Genomic DNA, 26489 nt, shown 5'->3' on the forward strand with positions numbered 1-26489 from the left:
TGAAAGACAGGGGTCTTTGGATAGGTGAACACTGGGCTGGTGGTTGGAGTTATAGAAACAGGGACAGCTGAGATCTGCAGTTAGGTCACTCCCTCTTCTACACACACTGTACAGATGGTATCCTCCCAGGTTAGTACACTTCAATTAAGAGTTAACAAACAAGGGTAATTGTGCAAGTGAACACTGGCCTGGTGTTTGGAGTTACTGACACAAGGCCAGCTGGGAGTTGCAGTCAAGTAACCCTCTCTACTACACACACTGAACATGTTATTCCCCCAGGTGAGTAAACTTCATTTGGGAGTTGACAAACAGATGTATTTGGGCAATTAAACACTGGACTGGTGGTTAGAGTTACAGAAACAAGGCCTCCTGAGAGTTGGAGTCATGTCACTCTCTCTACTACACATACTATACAAATGTTATCCCCCCAGGTGAGTAAACTTCATTTGGAAGGTGACAAGCAGGAGACATTGGGCAAGTGTACCCTGGTCTGGTGTTTGACGTTACAGACACAAGGCCTCCTGAGAATTACAGTCAGGTTACTCTCTCTACTACACACACTATACAAATCGTGGGCATTACATATCTGTATGCAGACTGCATTTAGGTTTGGGCATACATTTACATGATGAGACATCCCATGAGTCCTTGTACGACTTTTTGATATTGAAAGACTTACAGGCACCATTTGGACACATGGCATGTGAAGGGCCTTGGTAGCTGTGATGTTGGGTTCAACAATACACATTGACAGTGTTAACACTCAGATACCCTTGGTATTGAATGTTGGTTAAATATACGAACAAGACAGTGGCAAAAGGTGAGCTGTGAGTATGCAGGGCATTGCATTTTTGTGACATTCTTTTGTGTTTTGACTTACCATACTCTACTCTCACAGGTATTCCTGTCAAGCCCTCAGGATGCAGGATGGCCAAGCCCTTCTCCTCCCAGGGAAAGAGTATTAAGTAGTACTGGGAGGGCCACCACCAGTCTTCTTGGGCTGCAGCTGGTGCCTGGAGACCAGGGAACGGACTTTGTACCCCAGGTCATTCCACCTCATCCTAATGTCATCCTTTGTGCGCATCGTGGTGCCTACTGCATTCACTCTGTCAACGATTCTGTCCCACATTTCTACTTTTCTACTGAAAAGAGTATGCTAGACTTGTGCTCCAAACAATTCTGGCTCTATTGTTATGATTTCATCCACCATGATTCTTAACTCATCTTCAGAAAAACATGGATTTCTTTTAACATGACATGATGGAAAAAAAAAGGAAAAAGGGTGACAGGGCCTGTCTTAACAGGTGAAGTACAATAGGGTGTGAATGGACAACAGTGTGTGCAGGGTGTTCTATGGGGTGGTGAAAAAAGGGGTGCCTAATCTATGTACTCTACAAAAAAAGGTGCTTGTCCTTAGTTGTCTTGCAGTGGAACTACAAAGGATTGTGGCCTGTGAATGAGTATGTTTTGTAGTGTCCTTTGCAGGTGTGTCGATTTGGCCAATGTGTGTCAGCTGTGTTGTTTTTTAATTCATCCAGTGTGCACTTGTCTGGTACTTTGCTGGCTGCAAACCGCTATGGTCCTGACCGCCATTGACTGACTGCCACGAGGGGACCACCCTGGCGGCTGTGTGATTGTAATAGGCTCGGTGGTTGATCGTGGCACTAACATCGCTGGAGGTCGAATTCCTATATCCAGGCCTCCGTGCAGCTTGTGGTCTGCCATTTTTGCCTGGTGGTCGGCAGTCCTGCCTGTATAACCTGTAATAGGGCAGTTGGACTGCCAAACCCAAAATGAGGCCCTTTCTGAGTCATGCATAGTGTTAGAAATTGGGTCTCTAGTTGGCAGAGGTATGCACCCTGTCCAAGTAGGGACCACAATCCTAGTCAGGGTCAGTCACAACACAACCTATACTATCTTGTGCTTACCCTCTGATAGCTTGGCACAGAGCAGGCAGGCGTAACTTAGAAGGCAATGTGTATAGTATTTATGCAATAACTCATACAGTAACACAGTGAAAACATCACAAAAAGACTTTACACCAGGTTAGAAAAATCGATTATGATTTTATAAATAAAACAGGACCAAAATGACAAAATCCAGCATATAGATCCTGAGATATGCAATTTTAAAGATTTAGGTGAAAATAGCGCATAGAAGCGTAAAGCAACAACTGTGATAATCGAGTCGCTCAGGACTGGGACAAAGTCATAAGTTCAGGCTGCAATGGAGCGTGGGCCAGCTAGATGGACCCCCTCGGGCCCGCTGAACAGAGTACCTTAAATCCTGGTGCGTGGTTTGTGTGGCGCTGCTTTGCGAGGCTTCGCATTGTTTGGCATTTGTTCCGAGACGCTGTGTGGCAGGGCTTGGCGTAGCTTTGTGTCGATCCTGGCGAGCTGTTTGTTGAGACTTTACAGGACTTGGCATCGCTGTACATCAGTTCAGATGGGCTGGCAGCTGAGCAGTGAGGTTTTGCGGGGCTTTGCGCCACCTGGGGTTGAGTCCGGTGAAGCTGCCAACTGCGCGGCACAGCTTTGCGGGCCTTCATGTTGATTTTCAGCAGTTCCCATAAAGACCACAGAGGGTTGGGCACTTTAGACCCACTTCCAAGGCAAGGCAGACTTACAACTTGTAGAGTCCAGGTGCAGGTAGTTTAAGTCGTTGATATCCCTGAGACTTGTGAACAGGAGGGAAGCTAACAAGCCCTTGGAGATCACTAGTGGTGGGAAGGCAGAGTCCTTCCAGCACAGTCGGGGAGCAGTGGCCAGCCGGGCAACGTGCAGAAAAGCAGTCCCTCCAGAAAAGCAGGCAGTCCAGTTGAGTCCTTTGAGCAGCACAGCAGTCCTTCTGCCAGAGGTTCAGTTCCAGATAGTCAGGGAGCAGCAGGCAGCAGGGCAACAAGCAGAAAAGCATTCCAGTTGTGTCCTTTTAGCAGTACAGCAGTCCGTCTGACAGAGGTTCAGTTCCAGATCCAGAAGTGTTTGATTTGTTGGGATCAGAGGACCCCGTACTTATACCCAAATCTACCTTTGAAGTGGGGGAGACTTCAAAGATTAGTTTTGAAGTACACTAGTTCCTTTTCAGCCCAGTCCTGTCTGGCAGGCTATATGTTGGGGGTTATCAGATCTTTGTGTGGGGTCAGGCCACAACTCTTTGAAGTGTAAATGTAAGCCACTCCACCCTTCCTGCCCAGGAAGACTCATCAGTTTGCAGATGAAAGCAAATACAGTTGAGTGTCCTGTGTTTATGGCTGTCTGAATGGAATGCACAAGGGGAGCTGTCACACAGCACAAACCAGATGTGGATTTGAGACAGGCTGTAAGGCACATAGAGTAGTAAGAGCAGAGAAATGGCAACTTTCTAAAAGTGGCATTTCTAAAACAGCAATGATAAATCCAACTTCACCAGGAGGATTTATCATTACCATTCCAAATATATGAAACATGAGGTAGCTATTCCTTTCTGATCGGGAATTACAGCTTAAAAGTATATTAGGGAATTTCCAGAGCTGGTCTATGAGAGGAGCAGACTCAATAGTGAAAAAAAACTTTGGGAGTTTTTCACTACCAGGGCATGTAAAACCTAAACGTACATGCCCTGCCTTTTAAATACACTGCACCCTGCCCTGTGGGTCACATAGGGCCTACACTGGGGTCACTTATATGTAATGAAAGGGGGGTTTTAGGCTTGGCAAAGGGTTTTAAAGGCCAAAATGAGGTGGCATTAAAACATACAGGCCTTGTAATGGCAGGCCTGAGACATTGATAAGGGGCTACTTATGTGGGTGACAAAACCAGTGCTTCAGACCTACAAGTAGCATTTAATTTACAGGCCCTAGACACATACAGTGCACTTTACTATGGACTTATAGGTAATTAAATATGCCAATTGGGTAGGAGCCAATATTATCATGTTCATGGGAGAGAGCACAAGCACTTAAGCACTGGTCAACAGTGGTAAAGTGTGCAGAGTCCTAAAACCAGCAAAAACAAGATTAGAAAAATGGAGGGAGGCAGGCAAAAAGTTGGGGGAACACCACCCTAATGCTGTCAGGTCCAACACATAGGATCTGAAAGTTGACCAGCTGTTTGAAAGGCAGACAATGTAAGGCTCAGAAAAAGTAACATGCTCTAGTTGCCAAGCATAGGATCAGATGTGCTTCTCATTTGTGTACTACATGTAGGTTTTTTTTAAAAAAATTGTTCTGGGAACCTATGTACATTCTGTTACTGTATCTGAGGCATATTAACAAGAGCAAATGAACAAGATTGACATTGTGAGGCTTAACACTGAAATTACTTTGCTGAGCATTTGAAGATAGTTGGGATCATCATCCGAACATTCACCTGTTAAGTGTTTGGGCTAAAATGACTTCTAGGTTGCTTACCTTGTGTGCTGGTTTAATAACATCTAGCTGGTTAGTGCATCTTCTCAAAAACAGTTCATGATCTGTGTCTCATCTCATCTACATAGGTTTGAAAAGTTATCTTGAATTTATTGATAATGTATACTGAAGGTCAAGATATATGTGTTAAAGAATCAAGGAGAAAGTGATTATCCATGGTATTCCTTGGGTAGCCCAGGTGAAATTCCACTTTTACTTATTGTGTTTGATCTTGAAGAAATTAATTAATTGATGCTGGGCAATCCTAGAAGAAGGAAGGTGGGTGTGGATAGGGATGGCATAGTGATGCAGGAAGCTAATATAGGCATAGGATTTGGAATATGGAGAGAAGGATGAAATGAGATTTGAGGGGGACGAGTGGATAGGTTGGCGGTAGCCATTTAAGCACGGGGTCTCAGATCTTGAAAGTGCAGGGAAGGTCTGTGGGGAAAGGAAAAGCCTGTAGATGAGAGGGAGTACCTAAAATATTTGCACGTGCAAAAGAGATGCAAATTTTAAAGCTGTCAAAGTTTTGAGGTCTATTTATTAGTTGCTCATCGAATAATGGTTTTTATAATTCTTGTAGTCCTGTTTGTCCTGTATTGGTTCTGCTCTAAGATGCACAAAAATAAGTGAATAAATGTCAGATGCAAGGACCCGAGGGACTTAAAAGTCCTGAAAATATCATGGCATTTGCTAGTCAGAAATGTATCAAAATGAAGACGTTCTCTTACAACCATTTACGTATGCATTTGCATGGAAGCCTATTTTATAGCAGGGCTCATTGGATGAATGATGTCACACTAAGTCTGAATACCCTAGCAGACATCATCAAAGGGACATTCTAGAAAGCTTATTGTCAGTGATTATTAGTGGTACAGGGGTGGTAAAGAGAAATGCTGTTTTTGGTTCCGGGGATGGCCTCTTTAAACCAGCCTTTTTGAAATGATGCTAAGCCTGACTGGCAGTAAATAAATAAACTCACAGATATGGATAGATTACACATAGTTTTTTAGTTCCTTGGAACTCATTTAATGGAAATAGTCTTGTGAAATGCTAGGAGCAAGAAAGGTAGATATTTAGAAGCAAAATAATAATTGTATTATGGATAAACACATTGTTACAAATAGGGTCTCTAGTTAGCAGAGGTATACACCCTTGTCCAAGTTGGGACCACAATCCTAGTCAGTGTAAATCACAAAAAATGATCCTGTGCTCACCCTCTGTTAGCTTGGCACAGAGCACACAGGCTTAACTTAGAAGGCAATGTTTAAAGTATTTGTGCAATAACTGCTACAGTAACACAGTGAAAACACCACAAAAGGTACTTCACACCAGTTTAGAAAATTAGATAATATTTATCTGGATAAAATAAGATCAAAACGACAAAAATCCAATATTCACAAGTCAAGACATCACTTTTTAAAGATGTAAATGAGTCTTAATCCTTAAGAATCGCTAGTTATATCCTTGTGATACACAGTACCTGAGACACATAAAAAATAACGACGCACGGGGATCGCAGATGAGGAGATGCGTGGAAAAATAAGGTGCTGTGTCGGCTTTTCCGGCGCAGCACAGACGATGCGTTGTTTCTATGCTGCAAGGTGATGCATCGATTTCCAAGAGCGCAGCCTTGGTTCCTCACTGCGATGCAGGAGTATTTTGACGTCCAGGGCCAATGCTTTGGAAATCCTTGACGTGCTGGAAGAAGGAGCAGGCGCTGCGTCAATCTGGAAGGCAATGCGGCAATGTTTTCCACCACAAGGAAGGTGCTGCATCGATTTCTGCAGGCGTTGCGACGATTTCCTGACATACAGGGATTTTCTTCTCTGGGTTGAAGTCTTTATGGCCCTGAGACTTTAGAACAGGAAGCAAGCTCAACCCAAGCCTTTGGAGAGTACTTGTGGGGAAGGCAAAGTCCTTCCAGGAAAGCCAGGGTCCAGTAGGTAGCAGGGCAACAAGCAGGGCAGCAGTCCTTCCCAGCAAAGCAGTCCACATGAGCCCTTTCACAGCAAGGAGGTCCCTCTGACAGAACCCAGGATTAAATCCAGAAGTGTCTGATTTAGTGGGGTCAGAGATCCAGTATATATACACCCAACAATGCCTTCGAAGTATGGGAAAATTCAAAAAATGGTTTTGAAGTGCACAATTTTCCCTTTCAACCCGGCCCTGTCTGTCAGAATCCCTGTGGGGGGTTATCAGTCCTTTGTGTGAGGGCTGGCCACTGGCCTTTGAAATGTAAGAGAGAGCCCCTCTACCCTTCCTGCACAGGGAGACCCATTCAGTATTCAGATGAACGTAGATGTGACTGAGTGTCCTGTGTTTATGGCTGTCTGGGTGGAATGCAATAGGGGAGCTGTAAACCAGCACAGACCAGACGAGGATTGGAGAAAGGCTGTAAGGCACAGGTGGCAGTAAGTGCAGAGAAATGCCCACTGTCTAAAAGTGGCATTTCTCAAATATTATATATAATAATTATATATTTTAAAATCCAGCTTCACCAGTAAGCAGGTTTTTCTATTACCATTCTGGCCATACTGAACATGATAGGGCTACTACTTTCTGATCAGAATCTGCCACTTAAAAGTATATAAGCGCAGTTCTAATGCTGGTCAATGAGAGGAGCAGGCCTCACAGTAGTTTGTCACTGCCAGGCAATGTAAAACACATAAGTACATGTCCTGCCTTTTACTTATATAGCACCCTGCCTGTATGGTTTACCTAGGGCCTACCCTAGGGTTGACTTATATGTAAAAAAGGGGAGTTTAAGGCTTAGCACGTAGTTGTAAATGCCAAGTCGAAGTCGCGTTGAAACTGCACACACAGGCCTTGCTGTGGCAGGCCTGAGACATTGTTAAGAGGCTACTTATGTGGGTGGCGCAACCAGGGCTGTAGGCCCACTAGAAGCATTTAATTTACAGGCCTTACTAGTGCACTTTATTAGGGACTACAAGTAAATTAAATATTCCAATTGTGTAGGATCCAATGTTACCATGTTTGGGGGAGAGAACAAAAGCACTTTAGAACTGGTTGGCAGTGATAAAGTGCGCAGAAACAGCAAAAACAGGGTCAGAAAAATGGAGGGAGGCATGCAAAAAGTTGGGGGATGACCACCCTAAGGCTGTAATTTCTAACAGACATCTTCAAGTGCACAGAAATATGTGGCTTGGAAAAGTATCTCTCGCTAGCTTCGAAAAGACTTGGGGCATATTTATACTCCGTTTGCGCCGAATTTGCGTCATTTTTTTCGACGCAAATTCGGCGCAAAACTAACGCCATATTTATACTTTGGCGTTAGACGCGTCTAGCGCCAAAGTATGAGGAATGAGCGTCATTTTTTTGCGTGAACGCCTTCCTTGCGTTAATGAGATGCAAGGTAGGCGTTCCCGTCTAAAAAAATGACTGCGACGCAAATGCGTCGTATTTATACTCCCGGGCAAAAATCACGCCCGGGAGTGGGCGGGGCAAAAAACCCCGCATTTGCGCCTCTTTTTAACGCCTGGGTCAGGGCAGGCGTTAAGGGACCTGTGGGCTCAAAATGAGCCCACAGCTGCCCTCCCATGCCCCCAGGGACCCCCCCTGCCACCCTTGCCCACCCCAGGAGGACACCCAAGGATGGAGGGACCCATCCCAGGGACATTCAGGTAAGTTCAGGTAAGTATAATTTTTTTTTTTATTTTTATTTTTTTTTGCATAGGGGGGGCCTGATTTGTGCCCCCCTACATGCCACAATGCCCAATGACCATGCCCAGGGGACATAAGTCCCCTGGGCATGGCCATTGGGCAAGGGGGCATGACTCCTGTCTTTACTAAGACAGGAGTCATGTAAATGGCGTCTGGGCGTCGTTAAAAATGGCGCAAATCGGGTGGAGGCGATTTTTTTGCCTCAACCTGACTTGCCCCATTTTAAGACGCCCTAACGCCATTTTCCCCAACGCCGGCGCTGCCTGGTGTACGTGGTTTTTTTCCACGCACACCAGGCAGCGCCGGTCTGCTAGCGCCGGCTAACGCCATTCAATAAATACGGCGCCCGCATGGCGCTTCAGAATGGCGTTAGCCGGCGCTAATCTTTTTGGCGCAAAACTGCGATAGCGCAGTTTTGCGTCAAAAAGTATAAAAATGGCCCTTAGACCCTCACTAGGAATTCAGGGCTAAATTCTAATCAGGTTTGCACAGGGATCGGAATTACACGTTGTTGGATAATTATCACACCCTCATGATTTTCCCATGATAAATTCCGACAGGTCAAACCTGCTTCAATTTATTTGTGAAAAATGCCTGGCATTGGTGTGCACATGCAGATTCTACTGCCGCTCCAAATGAGGGCCTATTATTTTCATAGCTCAGGTACTTTTAGCTCGCTGCAAACAGTGCAGAGAAGGTTCAAAGTTGCCAGTATTTCAGTGGCGCAACGTGGCACGTTCAAAACATAATGAGGGACCATTGAGACTCGCATATCTCACTATTATTCATAGACCCTAGGCTGAATGGTGTGCCTGCTGAAAAGCGGTGGCCCCTCCTGTGCCACACAGGGTCTGCCAGCGCCGGTGTAATGCCCCTGCAGTCAGTGCTCAATTTGTAAATAAAAACGTGCTGATGCTCAAAGCTCTTCTATTAAACACGCAGCTGCTGTTTAAATGTGCAAACACGGAATACTGAGGCAGTGTAAGACTAACTCCCTCTCGGGGCTCTTTAATCTATTTACAGCCACCCGTTTGCCCCTTCACCTCACTGTTGAAGCTTTCTGCTTTCTCCCCTTTATAAGCTTTTTCGTTTTTCGCTTTCTCCGTCTTTCCCATATGTGTCTTTTATTCGCAGTTAATGCCTGATGCAGAAAAATAAGTGCCCCCAAAAATAAGTGCCGGTGCCTCCCACCGAAAACCAAGGGCTCAAATTAAGCACTGCCTGCAGTATTTGTTGGATAAATCCTGGTTTAACTTGCAGGTTATATGTTTTGCTAAGAAAGATTCCGGCCCGCTAGATTGTATCTACATTCCTAATTGTGCGCTGGAGTCCATTAAAGAAGTTTCAGAAAGCATTTTTAAATTAAAAAATAAAATGCAAGTTTACGAAAACAAAACCGTTTCCCCTGCGCCATTCGTTTCCTTCATTGCTCTCGTATTTGTACTGAATGCGTCCATAATTCATGAACAGTGGAATCCATCGACAACACGCTCTAATATTCCAGCCGCCGACTCAAAAAGTAAAATGAGCCAACGCAGTAACATGTGCATGAAAATTGAAAGAAAGGAAAGATAATGGCACGAGTATGAAATTAACCAATTTCTATGCCTAATGTAGCAGGTGCCAGATGCCCTTGACAGCTGTTGTGTCTCGCAGTTGAAGTGTGAGATAGCTGAGGGATTTCGCACAAGAGAATTGATGAGGAAGAAAATAAACATGCCGTTCCTGTTCACAGAGGGCACAACTCAGAAGCAATCATTTTCGAAATGTGCTAGAATAATATTAGATTTTCACTCTTGTACAGAAAAAATACCAGCCGAGGACTACTAGAAGGTGCAACCTCACCACAGCCACACAATTCAAAACAGGTCTTTGGATAAAAAGCACAATTCCCAGACAAGAGAATGCTCAATAATAATTATCGTACACTTGTCTGAATAATTGTGGTCAAAATAAGCAGTACCCCAGTAGATTTAACCATTCAAAAGTGTTTTAGCTAGGGCAGAAGAAAAGGTTTTGTTGGGACCATAACAATTTGTGGCAGTAGAAAAGTGCTGTTTAAAAAGTCTAAGCATCTGTGGAAGCTTTTCTACATAAGAATCTGGGGGAGACGATGACTGGTGAGGTGTTGGATGTGCACTCTGTTACAACATTTGAAGATTAAGAAAATGCTTCTGTCTAGGAGCAGACCAAAGGTCCAAGCAAAACGCAAGATCCTCTGGTTCTTTTAATCGGTTCTATCAGAAGAAGATGGAGCTTGCATGGCTGGTCTACAGAAGGACTTAGACAAAGGGTGAAATTATAGATAAGAGCTTCTTTTAAAATATGAATTGTTCATGCTGCTCAGGTCACACTTGTGGTTTTATGCCGATTGCCTAGTCCACAATCTTGTTTAAATGTTGTTTGAGCACGGTTTAAAATTACACATTGGTTGTAAACTGCACTAATTTTAAGTGGTTTGTCCATATACATTTAAGAGTTTTGCATGGACGAAATAGTGGGAAACGTGGAATACTGTGAGATTTACTGACCCAGTGGTACTAAATCAGATGGGACACAGAGTCAAGACGTAAACGATTGGCACTTGCTGCAGTTTGATACAGTACTTGAAGGAGCTTTGCAAAATATCTTTTCATCTTTGAGTCATGTGAAAGGCATCTGTCAAACTAGCCCATGTTAAACTGAGGACAAAAAGGAGGAAAAGGCTTCTATTGCAATACATACATTTTTAAACATGGTTTTCACTAATTATTCAGACATAAGCTAGCGGCATCTATTGTGCCTAGACTAGAACTCTGCTGAAAGTGTCGGTAACTACAATGATACATTGAATCAGAAAATTCAAAACCCAATAAATATGTGCAGGTGGAGTATGCCGTGGCGCACTTTGATGTGTTATACACTGAGAACTGAATACAAAGACACAGGTCACCACCACAGTCCATTCTTTATTTTGTTTCTTTGTTTTAAAGTATTATGAGCACAGCCAAAATCACAATCACCATTTTCTTCATTGCCTCCCTCGTCTCATGTCCTTCCCCAAGTCTCTTTCTTGTGTCCATGTATCCCTCTTGTGATTCTCAACATCTTTATATTTGATAATCTAGTGGGTTGCACTCCAAACTGTTTTTCCTCCTCAATTATTCAAAGTGTCTCTCTAGTCTACTTAACTTTGTCCTCTCATGCAGTACCTACACGAAATGCTTGAAGTCATCACTTGTCATAATGCTACTACAAAATTCTACATCCGACCCCTTATCGTCTTGAAATTGCTGTCTAGTTTCACAACTCCTGTTGCCATATCTAAAATAAGTGAAAAACTAGAGCCTGACAAACAAAGATTTTCCAATGAATAGTTGTGTTTTAGACTTACTGTTTCATTTAAAGGAACAAGATTGACTTACTAAAGAAATAGAAGTTTTGGGTATTGAACCTGTGGTGCTCAATTGAATATTTAATCCTGTTTTTGCATGTGACTACTTGGAGACTGTTTACTCTCACAGGTCCAGCTTTAGTATCACCTCCCATCAGAGACATGCACATTTCCACAGCTTGCAGCACCATTGAATACACTTATATGCTAGCTACTCTTTCATCACTACTGAATGGCAGAAAAGTCCAGGACTCATTTTCTTTACACTTCTCCAATTGATCATTCTTTTATCACCCTTACCACTTCATCATCGGCCCACTACATCTCTCCCTCTACACCACCTCCCTTTGAGACACCATCTCCTCCTTTAGCATCCCTTTAGTTTCTCTACTGTCTAATCATTTCCTCCCTTTGTACACTCATCAATCATAACTTGCACTTGATCATTGACTGTCTTAAATCCAATATTCACAGGAGCGGTGTCTTTGATCCCCAAACTCAATTTTGAAAATACTGGAATGGTCTAATTCTCTGCAGTTTTTGCCTCAACCATGCTGCCCATCCCATCCTATTTCTCCGACACCCTCACCCTCACCCCCACCCTTTCCATCAAAAGCTGGGCATGCTCTTCAGATCCAGCATGATGTTCAGGTCATTTACATCTAGTGCAGCAAGGAAGCCATGGTCCTACCAGGCCTATGTCAAGCCACCAAAATGCTCATAAACACCATAGTAACAGTAGATGACTGTAAAACTCTATTACTTAGGCTCCTACTGTATACCCCTTGTCCAGCTGTCAATGGTATAACATTTGCCAGACATTTGTTTAATCTACCATGTACCTACCCTACCGCCTTTCACAGGAAACAGGTCGATTGGCTATCTGCCAAACTAAGGGTGTAATAAAAATTCTTCACTTTTTAAATCAATTCACAGTATAACAGTCTTACTCTGCTGAGAATTTTTAGGTGCACTCTAATTTGTCAAGCAGCCCTTTCCTTGGCATTGCCAACCCTTTCTGTGCTGCCTCTCATTTGAGGCCCTTTCACATATCACACCCCAGCTTTAGAATGTCCTCTACACTGACATATGTGTCTCATTGAATAATTTGCATTGGAGGTGGTCACAAACCTCACCTACTTCACACGATAACCAGTCCTCATATGCACCTCACACTCAGCCCTATTCATAGTTACTGCTACTGAAGATCTGTTGTAGTTGTCTTAAAATTCAGAGACAAGCATCCATACTTCATGGTCTATTATAAATATTCTAACATCACAAACTGTTGTGACCTACATACCATATATGAGTGCAGCGCAGTCAATCTTTCTGGACAAATCCTGCTACGCATCAAATACAAATTATTCTTCATAAACATAACTCAATAGGGGCTCTAAATAATTTTCATATAATATTTCTAAATTGTATTCCACCAATATGAAAGTAAATATGTAATGGAAAAGACTTAACATAGGAAAAGGAAGGAAAGGAAAGGAAACCATGAATGAAAGAAAAGTAGAAGTAAAAACAAAATGATGAAGGAATAATAAGAAACAGAAAAAACATCCAAAACCTCCTACACTAGTGTTGGTCATACAATAAATTAAGTTGTTACATTGGATACTAATAAAAATATGAATGTTACTTCTGATGCAATTGTACATATTTTGTTGACTTTGATGTATAAAAGTTTAAAACTTCTGAACTTCTATTGGTATTCCACGTATATGAAGATAGAATGACCACCTCAATCCTTGTCATTCCAGACACTGTGTCCACCCTTGAGCATTTTATGCATAAATCATTGCTTTTAGTCCTGTTAGTCTAAGTAGTTAGATGAAAGCAAACCTGGACTACAACTTCCAGAATGCATTGTCGCACACGCATTCTGAGCTGGAAACAATGTGTGAGATGACACGGAGTGAAGTGGGAAACCTGTATTCAGTCAAGCATATCTCGGCTCAAAGTATGCTCTACAAGGATGATAATATACAAAGACGTGGTGCGTGGAAGGGTTCGTGCACAGCATTCAAATTAATGACAAGCCATTTTTGCACTATATTACAATGGTATGAAAATTGTGCCTAAGTTATGCAAAACAGGCATATTCTGGGTACCAAAAATGTCTTTAGGATCTCTAGTAATAACTGAATTAAACTGTTATAGTGTACAGTTCATAAAACACATGCACTTCAGCATACACAACCAGATTTATCAAGGCTTTGCACCTTTGAATACCCTTTCAGTACAAAACCCATGCTAGACGTCATGCACACTGTGGTGCAAAGGTGCGTGCATGAAGCAAGATAGCCAAACGTTTGCCAGAACAGGGTATGTAAGGAAAGGCACCATAACTAGATATGGCACTGTCTTTTCTCCATTTCTTGCAATGCAGCATAGCAACTTTGGTTGCAGAATTGGGTTACATGTTTTTTAAGAATATCTGGGTGACAGTTTGTAATTTTTTATGCAGAAGTGCGAGTATTTATACAAGTCAAATTTTAGCTAGTAAATTATATTTACACGTCAAAGTGCAAATTGTGTACAAATTGGAAACCAAAACAGTTTGACTCTGTTTTAATTTGCAGTATCAAGATTTTTGATGCACAAAATATGTCTGTGGTTTGAACAATATGCAGGGCCCTAGAATCATGGTATCAATTGAATGCGATGAGCAACAGGTTGCACAGAGCCTGTAATTCGGACACTGGTGGCATATGCTTGTTTTAGAATACTATGGTAACAGCATCATTGTGTCTATTTTACATGCAAAGATGAGTTCAACAATTTGTGTTATTCGTGGCATGGAGGCATGTGTTTGTGTGCACTATATCTAGTTTTGTAGCAAATCACTTATTAAGAAGGTTTGTCACTATTTTCTGTTACCTGCGAGAAGATCAAAACTCTATGTCCACCATTTTTAAGTTTTTTTAGCATCTTTTGTAGCAGCATCAATTTTCCAGAGGACTTAACCAGAGAACTCCCATCATAAGATCCATTTGGCAAAACCGGAGCTTCCTGTGTAAATACATATGAATAACTCTTTAAAAAGCAAATTGCCTTTTGAAAAAAAATAGTAGGCTATTTCTTATAAAGTAAATAATTGACTTGTGAGAGTCTGTATATCAACCCTGAACACAGGATATCATCAACTGGCTTCTGCATATTCCTAACATTTATAATGTGAGATGGGAACACATACATTTGGGAAGACATGTAAATTTCCATCCTTTATGAGTTACTTTCTAAGTGTTAACAAATATACAACTTGTTGTGCAACATCTTCATTTTTTAATGTTTCCTCAATTGCCACTTTTACATTCTGTGAAATATTTTGTAGTTTCTACTTGTTTCCGTATTCAACCATCCCAGATCTCCATAAACATTTTCTGCGGAATATCATGCAAACTTGTTTACAGTATTACAGGGTTCTCAAAACAAGCTTCTAATTCTTGTGTTTAGATTTCTCTGTTCTTTGCTTCTATCAGCACTGGCTTCCACAGACTTCTGATATGTTTTTTTCATCACAAACCCAGCCCCGACTCACCACGAGCGCCCTTCATAAACTCTCTGCTAAGACATGTGCTCCTATCTGAATATGCACCTTCAAATTTATCCTGATTGACCATTGATACAACTGAAATAGTGCCTTCATTCATACTAACCCAACAGATTTAACATTACATTGCTATGGTGCCTCATGATCACTCACTGAGTACTAAGACATAATGTTCCCTGTAATACGTGAAAAGATCATGTATGGTTTCAATCACCAAAATCTCTCCCAAATATCGTTTTATCCCCACTTAATACATCATATTATGCTGTTTGATGTAAAAACTCTAAACTACTTCCTTAAATTATCAGAAAATAAAAATGTTTTTATGTCTGGCCTAGATTTCTAGAGACCTGAGTGAAGTGGTGGAATTGTGAATGACAGTCTACTATCTTGCCCTCTTTCTACCACCTTACTTTCTGTACAGACAGAAGGAAGGCAGGGGAATGCAGGTGGTGCTTTAACACTACCAACCACGTTTTACCACTATAAATGGGGAAAGGGAACTGCTGGTGGTGGTGTATAAGATTGGCAGAATTTCAGGTATTTGCATTTAGTTTGATGGCTGAGAAGAATGATGGTCTGTGGGTAAATCGAGTGGGTGGGATGTCAATAGGAAATTGATAATGTTCTTACAAGATGACATGGAGATGCTTATGAAGGTGAGGCAATGTTGTGCTTGGTAATAGTTGATGTCACTCAGAACACATAAGGAAAATATATAACAGTAATTCACAGTTTCCCATCTACCATTGTATGTCATTTTTAGTTCTGATGTCAGGAACTATGGCCCGTATTTATACTTTTTTTAGCGCCGCATTTGCGCCGCTTTTTGACGCAAAATGGCGCAAACCTACAAAATACAATGGCATTTTGCAAGTTTGCGCCGTTTTTGCGTCAAAAAACGACGCAAATGCGGCGCAAAAAAAGTATAAATACGGGCCTATGATTTCAGGTCTGCAAAGCCCAGATAGTGAATTGAAAAAGTTTCTTAGAGTAGCCAAACCAAATACTACTGTTTTGTTCATTGAGATGTGTAGTTGAAAATACTGCACAGAAAAGGCATAACTAAACCAAATCATGATAAGTTCAAGCATTAAGGCACTATTATTTATTTTTAAGGCATGAGACAATGTTTTCATTCTCATGTTTGAAAGGTGTTTGTGTCTGGAAAATTAAATTAGATATTTGTCTTCCTACTATTCATTTCCAAATCTTTAAATTTGTGACTTCACTGATTTGTAATGTAAATGCTCCCATTTTCTTTTACTTTCCCACTTGTGTTCACATTTACCTGATGGATGTAGGTAATTTGTCAGTCTGTAAGACAATATGGTAAAAAGCATTTTACTTCTCTTCATAAACCTTCCTTTGGCAAGTTCAAATTCTATGAATCATAGATGTATGCCTAAAACCTACACACACTTGCAAACTTTCAGAGATGCACGAAAATCTTATTTACAAATCTATTCAAATTGTAGACTTCCAGGACTGCTCGTGTTCATTGCCCTGGTATCCTTTGGACAACTTTCATGGTAGGAGATTTATATATGTATGATGGAAATTGATCCTTGCTATTTGTTTCTTTCTTTAGCTTCATCATTTTACTAAATGTATTTCCAGAGGAGGAAACTACAGGGCCCCTACTTCCCAGAAATAACCCTACAAGTAGGACAGAAAAAATACTTACTAGCAGACCTATTGCGTACTTAACTGCACTTTGTGCTTTAAAATGTTCAATAATCCTCTTTCTGTACATCAAAATGTGAAATTTTGAATGATACATTTTTAATTGTTTTTGTGCATGAACTTTTCACTCATGTGCACTAAATCCTTTATATGTCAGGGTCTTTGCTTGATTGCTGATGGTTTCCCTTTGTCAACTAATAACATTTCAACAAATTTGTTCATGTCTCAAATGGTATGCAATCAAACGATGGCTTTAATTCTTATATTATTTAGGAACAATATTCCAAGAAGGCATTTTGTCTTACACAACGATTAAAGCCAGTTATTACATTTCACATAGGTGTAATCAGTCCTTTATGACATTTTAAAGTTTGTTAAATAACTGTATGAATGCAAACTTACCACTGCTGCAACGGGAAACAGGTATGGGTGATTGCAGCATTTTTTCAGATCCATCATGATATTGAGTAGTGAAACCTGGTTTCCACCACCCTTTGAGTTCAGTGCTTCAAAATTACGAGTTAATATAAACTTGTAGTACTTCCTGATTGAAAAGTAAAAGGATAGACATGTAAAACAAGATGAACAGCAGACATTGTAAATACTAAGGTACTCCTTGCACACTGCTTCTGTAAAGGTATGGCATTATATTTTTGTAGTGTAACATATTAAATAGTTCTCATAAAACTGTCTTCTCTTAAGAAAAAGAAGCACTATGATGGTGGGATGATTTTGTCTGGAGTTAGTGTATGGATGTTTTGTACATGAGAACTCATTACAATTCAAAGGAAGGCTGTGAGCAAATGAAAAAGCAAGCCATATTCACTAAGATATGTAAGGTTGAAGATTTGTGAGCACATCAAAATATTTCCATCTGCACCTGTCAGAAATTCAGAGAAGAATTCCCATCAAGAATAAATGCATTTGCTAATATGTATTTATCTGCTATGAGCACGGATAAATCAGAGTAGTAAAACCCAATTAAGTGATTGGGAGGTGTGTTACAAGGTGAAGTTTTGTTTGCTTTGGAAGTTTGGGAACAGTAGGCATTTTCAAACCCTGATATTGACCCTTTGCCATCCTGAAAATGGTGCTTAAAGTATTCCAGCCAAGGAGATGAGATCAGCACTACATTTGTTGGGGGTGCAGGGAAAGGGCTGTCTTCTCAGTCAAACATGATTTCCTGATGGAGAAAATGAGATAGAGTGCATTTGCACAGTGGGCTCCATTCCTCCTACATTTTGCAGAAGGGTTTATCTCTCAGAATGTTTGTGTATAGAAAAGAAACGTAAAATTAAGTTTAGGAGGAGATGTAGATCTCTGACCACACTTTTAAGCATTGTGTGCCTGAATATGCCCCAATGTGATGAAATTGCTAGATGTCCCTGATTTGGTCATTTTTGTAGTGCGCAAAAGGCACACCTGTGTGAAAGGCATGCTTGTAATTAATAGTGTATCACAATTGTCATTGAAGGGCCTATTCACAAACTGCATTTTGTAGCACTTTAGTAGTACTACAATAGTACTCCTAAAACACTACAAAATGTGATTAACAGATTTTATGAATGTATATCTCCACCTCTTCTACCTTTTATATGGGGAGATGCCCAACAAGTATGTTTACTATTTAATCCCTAATTACAAGTTAGGCGGAATAGATGAGACATTTATCATACATGAGAAATACCATTATCCCAGAGAGCATGTGAGGTAAATATCCTCTAGTCTGACTTTTTAAAATGCAAATGAGGTATAGCATCCAAATCAGTAGTTAAGAAACCACATGCAAATCTGTATGGTTTCCCTTTTTTAACAGGCTTTTTCCCCCAATAAATTTTGGCAGGTTTGACCTGCCATAATTTACCAGTGGAAAACTGTGAGAGTTTGATAATTATCACACAGCTTGTGAGTCTGTGCCTATTCAAAACCTTTGCACCGAGATCAGTTAGCCCTGCAATTGTGATCGGGCCTTTGAAGTAAATGTGGACGGGACCATGGGATGTTTGAAACATGGGGTGTACTTACCACAAATTAGGTGCAGTTTAGGAAGGAGTAAAAAAAAAGGTAAAGGGATGGTTAAAGATGGGTTTAGGGAGGGACAGATGCCACCCACAAAATAGTAAGCCCACTGTGGTTCATAAAATGCATTTCTAAAGTTACTGCAGTGAAAAAGGACAGCTTAGAGATGGAGTATGTCCAGCATCACACATGGTCAACCACTGGTACTGCAACACCCTCTATTGTCACTAGCAAAGCACAGGGAGGCCCATGGACCAATACAGGAGCGTCACTTCAATGCCTGCCATGGGCAGGCTTTGAAAATGATGGAAAAAATGGCGCTGTGAAATATCGTAAATTTCACTGCACCATTATTTTGTGCCTCCCTGCGGGGGAACACCCCTCCTGCATACATTATGCCTGGTGCAAAGGGTGCAAAGTGGTACAGTGCATGGATTGCACCACGTTCTAAATATGGCATGGGGGAATGGCTTTCTTAGCACCACCTTAGCGTAATTAAAAAAAATGACTCTAAAAGGCACTAGGGGCTTGTAAATCTGACTCTTATTTTTTTATGAAGGGAAGCAATCCGAATTGTGACCAGTGTCTTTCCAGACAGGTCTTTGTATATTGTCAGATGGGCATTAAACTAGAAATGGAAACGCTTAAAGAATTGAAAAGCTGGCATTTGACATTAACATAACAGATTCAAAGGAATAAGGAAAGAAAAAAGGTAGTGTCTGGGGAAAATGCTGAATTAGTGCTTATGACATAACATATGTGCAATAACTAGACACTAAGGTGGCCATTCCGAGTTTGGCGGTAAGCTGACCGCCACGCCGGAAGAGGTGTTATGACTGCCATCAGGGTGGCAGTGCAGACCGCCATATAATGAGTAAGGCGGTGTAGGAAGTTGGCTCTGTATATACTATTTGAAAGTAAGAGATAGTGTGCACAGAGTCCAAGGGGTCCCCTTAGAGGTAAGATAGTGGCAAAAAGAGATAATTCTAATGCTCTATTTTGTGGTAGTGTGGTCGAGCAGTAGGCTTATCAGAGGGTGGTGTTAAGCATTTGTTGTACACACACAGGCAATAAATGAGGAACACACACTCAAAGACTTACTCCAGGCCAATAGGTTTTTATATTGAAAAATATATTTTCCTAGTTTATTTTAAGAACCACAGGTTCAAGATTTACAAGTAATACTTTAAATGTAAGGTATTTCACTTAGATACTATAGGAACTTTGAATAAAAGCAATATCATATACAGTCTTTGTAAAAATGGCAATAAGCTATTTTCAAATTGGACACTGCAAAAATCAACAGTTCCTGGGGGAGGTAAGTAAAGGTTAGGTTTGCAGGTAAGTAAAACACTTACAAGTCTCAAGGTTGGGGCCAAGGTAGCCCACCGTTGGGGGTTCAAGGCAACCCCAAAGTTACCACACCAGTAGCTCAGGGCCGGTCAGGTGCAGAGGTCAAAGAGGTTCCCAAACCACATAGGCTTCAATGGAGAACGGGGTACCCCGGTTCCAGTCTGCCAGCAGGTAAGTACCAGCCTCTTTGGGGGGCAGACCAGGAGGGTTTTGTAGGGCACCGGGGGGGACACAAGCAGGCACAGAAAGTACACCCTCAGCGGCACAGGGGCGGCCGGGTGCAGTGTGCAAACAGGCGTCGGGTTTTAGGTAGGAAGTAATGGAGGGACCCGGGGGTCACTTCAACGATGCAGGCAGGCACAGGGGGGGCTCTTCGGGGTAGCCACCACCTGGGCTAGGCAGAGGGTCACCTAGGGGTCGCTCCTGCATTGGAGTTCGGTTCCTTCAGGTCCTGGGGGCTGCGGGTGCAGTGTTGGTTCCAGGCGTCGGGTCCCTTGTTACAGGCAGTCGCGGTCAGGGGGAGCCTCTGGATTCTCTCTGCAGGTGTCGCTGTTGGGTTCAGGGGGGTCGTCTCTGGTTACTCACCGGCTCGCTGTCGCCGGGGAGTCCTCCCTGAGGTGTTGGTTTTCCGCAGGTCAAGCCGGGGACGTCGGGTGCAGAGTGGAAAGTCTCACGCTTCCGGCGGGAAACGTGAAGTCTTTAAAGTTGTTTCTTTGTTGCAAGAAAGTTGCAGGTTGTTGAACAGGGCCGCTGTTCACGGGAGTTTCTTGGTCCTTGGGTGCAGGGCAGTCCTCTGAGGCTTAAGAGGTCACTGGTCCCTGTTGGATGCATCGCTGTTGCAGTTTTCTTCGAAGTTGGGAGATAGGCCGGTAGGGCTGGGGCCAAAGCAGTTGTCGTCACTGCAGGGCTTCAGGTCAGCAGTCCTTCTTATTGTGAAGATTGCAGGAATCTAGTTTCCTAGGTTCTGGGAAGCCCCTAAATACTGAAATTAGGGGTGTGTTTAGGTCTGGGAGGGCAGTAGCCAATGGCTACTGTTCTTGAGGGTGGCTACACCCTCTTTGTGCCTCCTCCGTGTGGGGAGGGGGGCACATCCCTAATCCTATTCGGGGAATCCTCCAAACTCAAAATGGAGGATTTCTCAAGGCAGGAGTCACCTCAGCTCAGGACACCTTAGGGGCTGTCCTGAATGGTGGGTGACTCCTCCTTGTTTTTCACATTATCTCCTCCAGCCTTGCCGCCAAAAGTGGGGGCAGTGGCCGGAGGGGCGGGCATCTCCACTAGCTGGGATGCCCTGGGGCGCTGTAACAAAAGAGGTGAGCCTTTGAGGCTCACCGCCAGGTGTTACAGTTCCTGCAGGGGGAGGTGAGAAGCACCTCCACCCAGTACAGGCTTTGTTCCTGGCCACAGAGTGACAAAGGCACTCTCCCCATGTGGCCAGCCACATGCCTGGTGTGTGGCAGGCTGGCAGAAACTGGTCAGCCTACACTGGAAGTCGGGTATGTTTTCAGGGAGCATCTCTAAGATGCCCTCCGGGTGTATTTGACGATAAATTGTACACTGGCATCAGTGTGCATTTATTGTGCTGAGAAGTTTGATACCAAAATTCCCAGTTTTCAGTGTAGCCATTATGGTACTGTGGAGTTTGTGTTTGAGAAACTCCCAGACCATATACTCTTATGGCTACCCTGCACTTACAATGTCTAAGATTTTGCTTAGACACTGTAGGGGCATAGTGCTCATGCACCTATGCCCTCACCTGTGGTATAGTGCACCCTGCCTTAGGGCTGTTAGGCCTGCTAGAGGGGTGACTTACCCATGCCACAGGCAGTGTAAGGGTGGCTTGGCACTCTGAGGGGAGTGTCATGTCGACTTAGTCATTTTCTCCCCATCAGCACACACAAGCTGTGCGGCAGTGTGCCTGTGCTGAGTGAGGGTCCTTAGGGTGTCACAAGACATGCAGCAGCCCTTAGAGACCTTCCCTGGCATCAGGACCCTTGGTACCAGGGGTACCAGTTACAAGGGACTTACCTGGGTGCCAGGGTTGTGCCAATTGTGGAGGCAAAAGTACAGTTTAGGGAAAGAACACTGGTGCTGGGGCCTGGTTAGCAGGGTCCCAGCACACTTTCAAATCATAACTTAGCATCAGCAAAGGCAAAAAGTCAGGGGGTAACCATGCCAAGGAGGCATTTCCTTACAGGCGGTGAACCCAATGCAACACTGACAACTCACCACCAGCATCGCCACAGCCGACGAGCAGCATCCGGCGGCGGAAGCCAACTTCGTGCTGGCAGAAGCCAATGTACTGCCCACAATATTCCGAGTCACCACACTGCCAGGATATCTGGGGCGGACTGGCTGCTACAAAAAACCTGGCGGAAACAGAAAGTACAAAAGGAGACACCCACTTCCAGGCATAGAGATGCCTCCGCGGCCGCCATGACAAACAAATTTCTAGTCTTCCCAGTGTTGTATCTCACCATACACCTTCAGAGCCACTGACAACGACAAAGATGACAACCATAAGAACGCCTAGCACAGAGGGGAGGAAATGGCAGTGATACCCTCTCACACATAACACACATTCCTCGCACAGACAGCGAAGGCCACTCACAGGCACACACAATATACATCAATGCCAAGTACCCAATACACACACAAAGCCAAGCAGAAATGTGCCAAACATACAGCACAACGCACACAAACACCACCCACACGCCCCATAACCACACAACAACAACTAGACCACTAGCACCTCAACATAGGCATAGACAAGCATGTTGTGCCACACCACACATACTCACACACCATGAGCTTTATGTAGCAATGACACAAACAATAGCAGTGAACACATATCCAAACCATGACCCAGGTGACACATCACGTACAACCCACAATCAAGGAAATCCACACATGCAGCACCATACACATGGATGCACACTACACCCCATACAAGAAAGCAGTCAGACATGCCCATGGCAAAACCCTTCTACCCAGTGCATGCAACAACACAGACACAACCCATACACAGACCTCACACACCGTTGCACACAGATGTCACACCACCATGTAGAAGGAAGCCAGGACAAGCATTTCAACTTGACAACCACAGCAATGTGGGCAGTTGTATTCAACAACAAAATAATAAAATAAACTATATACAATATGTCCCAATGACAAGTCCAATGTCCAGAAATTCAGGACACATTGTCCAAAAATCTTGGCCCCAACTTGACTCCTGACAGCAAATAGGCCTCCACATCATAGGGGCATCAATGGGACAGGCAGGTACCTCAGGAGTGCGGGGTGGTGGGGGAGGCTTAGATGTGGAAGGGGCATTTATCAATTTGGGCTTGGGACTGGTGAATTTGGCACTGGGACGGGTAGATTTCTTGTTGGGTGGAGGAGTAGGGGAAACACCAGAGGGGGCACCTGAGGAATGGGAGGTGGAAGGGCCGGAGAGCGGCAGGGGGACACAGCATTTATGGGGAACACTGGGTGGGAGAGGTGTAGGGAAGAGGTCAAGGGCGGCAAGGAAAACCTTCTTAGGTACACGGGGCGTTAACATGATTGAGGGTTGATAGTGGAGGTAGATGGAGTGCTCGTCTGATGTGTTTGTGTGCTGTACGTGGATACTGGTGTGTGCAATGTGTGTGGTGGGTGAATGTTGGGTGGGTGAATGTGTGCGTGTGCATTCTTTGGGAGGAGGGGGTAGAGATGCAGTGAGAGGGAATGAAAGGTGTGTGAGTGAATGTTGCAGTGGTGTGTGAAAGTGAGGTGGATGTGCTGCAGGTGGCAGAGATGGCAGTCGTGGTGAGTGCGGATGTGGTCTGTAGGGTGTGTGTCTGTGAGTCTGCTGTTGTGGTGACTGAGGGTATGACAGGAATGATAGCAGGAGCCGTGTGTGATGATGCAGTGCTGGCTAGGTATGAGTGGAGATGTGACTGTAAGGGAAGAGATGGAGGAAGGAGTGTCTGTTGACGTGTTTGCAGATGTGTGTTGTGTGTGTGCAGGCCTGTATGAACGTTTGTGATGCCTATGACTATCTAGGCGCAACTTGTCTGTTGTAGCGGGTGTATGCTGGTTTGTAGTTGTGCTTCAGACGGGTGTAGGGAGAGGGATAGTGGATTGGGAACTGGTAGCTTGAGGGGGGACGGAAGATGAAGGGACACTGGCTGCCGTTAACGAGGAGGCCAGAGCATGAAACGATCTGTGTAGGCCAGACAAGGCACCTTGAATGCCTTCCAGGAATGCATTGGACTGCTGCATCTGGGATGCCAGTCCCTGGATTTCATTCACAGTGGTTGTCTGCCCAACAGAGATGGACTTCAGGAGGTCAATAGCCTTCTCATTGAGGGCAGCAGAGCTGACTGGGGCAGGGTCAGAGGTGCCTGCGGCGAAGGAAACGCCCACCCTCCTGGGTGAGCGGGCACGGGCAACTGGGTGGGGTGCTACAGGGTTGGCGGTGCTGGTAAGGGAGTGGTGGACAAGGATGGTGCTGAGGTGGTCGCAGATGGGTCCGCCACCGCCAGAGAGCCGTCAGCGGAGGAGGAATCTGTATCAGATATGTTGGTTGCTCCAGTCTCTCCCGTGGTGCTCCCATCGCCCTCCGTCCCACTGGTCCCCTCAGCTTCACTGGTGCCAGCCTCCTGGGTTCCGTGGGCTGCTGCATCCCCACTCGCTGGTGCCTTTCCTCCTCCGCAAGATGATGCTAATGCACACATAGACAGAGCTGGAGAGAGAGAAGGAGGGTGGAAGAAACAGAAAGGGAGGAAATGGTGATAACCCACACATGCACTTCACATACAAACAATACATATTACAGCCCTTGTCGGGCAAACAAGAGACCACTATGCAATCATTTACAACTGAGTCATTCAAGCAATACCCAAACTCATCAGAGATCACCTCAACCCTGCAGCCTAAACACCTGAAGACCACTACATGCCTATCAACTGCATGAATGACAACAATCCAGCCCAGGAACATACCAAACCACATGACATCCATTACGGGATGATACAAATCAGAGGTCAGAGGGACTGAGCACACTAACAAACTGACAGGAATGTGTGAGGTCATGTGGTACAGAGGTCCATTGATGTAGCAGGTGAAGCAATAGCAATGTTGATGTAACATGCCTGTCATTACCCATATACAGTGCCAATATGACCACCTTGCACTACCACAGTACACACAGAGATGGAGGATGCAGCCAGTGATATGATGGCATACTTGAGCAACCCATATGTACTGGTGAATGTGTGTCACAGTACCACCACTTCTTTTCCTGCATGGTTCAACATAGCTAACATGACACACTCCTACATGATTGATGTGACAACCAGGATTGTACATTCCCTAAATCTCACCTGACCACGTACATTCCAAGTCCAGTGAGGGTCACAGTACACAGCCATGCAGAAGTGACCTAACAGTCAACTCTTAACCCCTTGTGGCTGCTGTGCTGTAGACCACCGCCGGTATGCATGCCATTAGGGGGGTCAGGGTCCGACAGGCACCCCTCCCATGTTGGGAGGCCATCTCCAGCTGGGCCTCTGTAGTCTTCTGGGCCCAGCACCTCAGGTCCTCCCACCTCTTCCTGCACAGGGTGCTCTGCCGGCTATGGACCCCCAGGGTCCGCACTTCCTTGCCGATGGCTCTCCATAACCGTTTTTTCTGGTGGGCGCTGACCGGCATGGGAAAAATTCCAAAAATGGGGAACATGATGTAAATAAAAGCAATACCGCTGTAACCTTTGGCGACACACAACAAACACGGTCCATGCACACTGCCAATATACCACACATATCATGTGCATGCAAAACACCTGATCGGTCATGACATTTCAATGTGCACACACAGATATCGTCAAACACCACCTGACATGTGGGACTAAGGACGTTGTACTGACCTGTTGCCCTGGAGACCGTACAACCGCCAATACAGGAGTAAGACCCCTTCCACAGTTTCTCAAGGTCCTCTGCAGTGAAGGCTGGGGCCCTATCCCCTGCAGTGCATGCCATTGTTGCTCCAAGATACAGGACACAACAGCACACAAAGTGGAGGTCTGTCTTGCCCGAATGCCAGGAGGGAAGTGAGATGGCCCATGCAAAATGGCGGTTTCGACCACCGTGGTCATGACCATCACTGCCGGCGGTGATGGTCATTGGTCCCAGTCTCCCATAGACGTCAGTGTTATCCAATGAGCAGTTGCACAGCGGTTCAGACTGCCTTCGGCCATGATGACTTGCACCGGCGGAACAAGGTCACTTCCAGCTGTCCAATGCATGTGGGCCAGGCGGATGCCATGTCAGTCTGTAACATGACTGTCCTGGGTTCACACTGCGAAATTACCTGCATGTCGTCACAAATAGATACATTAGGTCACACATTGTGGATAATGACATATGTAGTGAGTGTCTGGT

The 26489-nt window shown here is 44.0% G+C and overlaps 1 protein-coding gene across 4 annotated transcripts in view; it reads right to left on the reverse strand.

Moving 5' to 3' along the window:
- Positions 1-26489, reverse strand: part of CHD5 (chromodomain helicase DNA binding protein 5) — a 981350-nt gene that overhangs the window by 468055 nt on the left and 486806 nt on the right. For all 4 annotated transcript variants that reach the window (XM_069239999.1, XM_069239998.1, XM_069239997.1 and 1 more), the window contains exons 19-20: positions 17095-17236; positions 14334-14465 (exon numbers count right to left, since the gene is read on the reverse strand). In XM_069239999.1, the coding sequence (XP_069096100.1) occupies positions 14334-14465; positions 17095-17236 (274 nt within the window). The remainder of the gene's footprint in view (positions 1-14333; positions 14466-17094; positions 17237-26489) is intronic.

The sequence above is a fragment of the Pleurodeles waltl genome, chromosome 6 (genome assembly GCF_031143425.1).
Source record: "Pleurodeles waltl isolate 20211129_DDA chromosome 6, aPleWal1.hap1.20221129, whole genome shotgun sequence".
NCBI lineage: Eukaryota > Metazoa > Chordata > Amphibia > Caudata > Salamandridae > Pleurodeles > Pleurodeles waltl.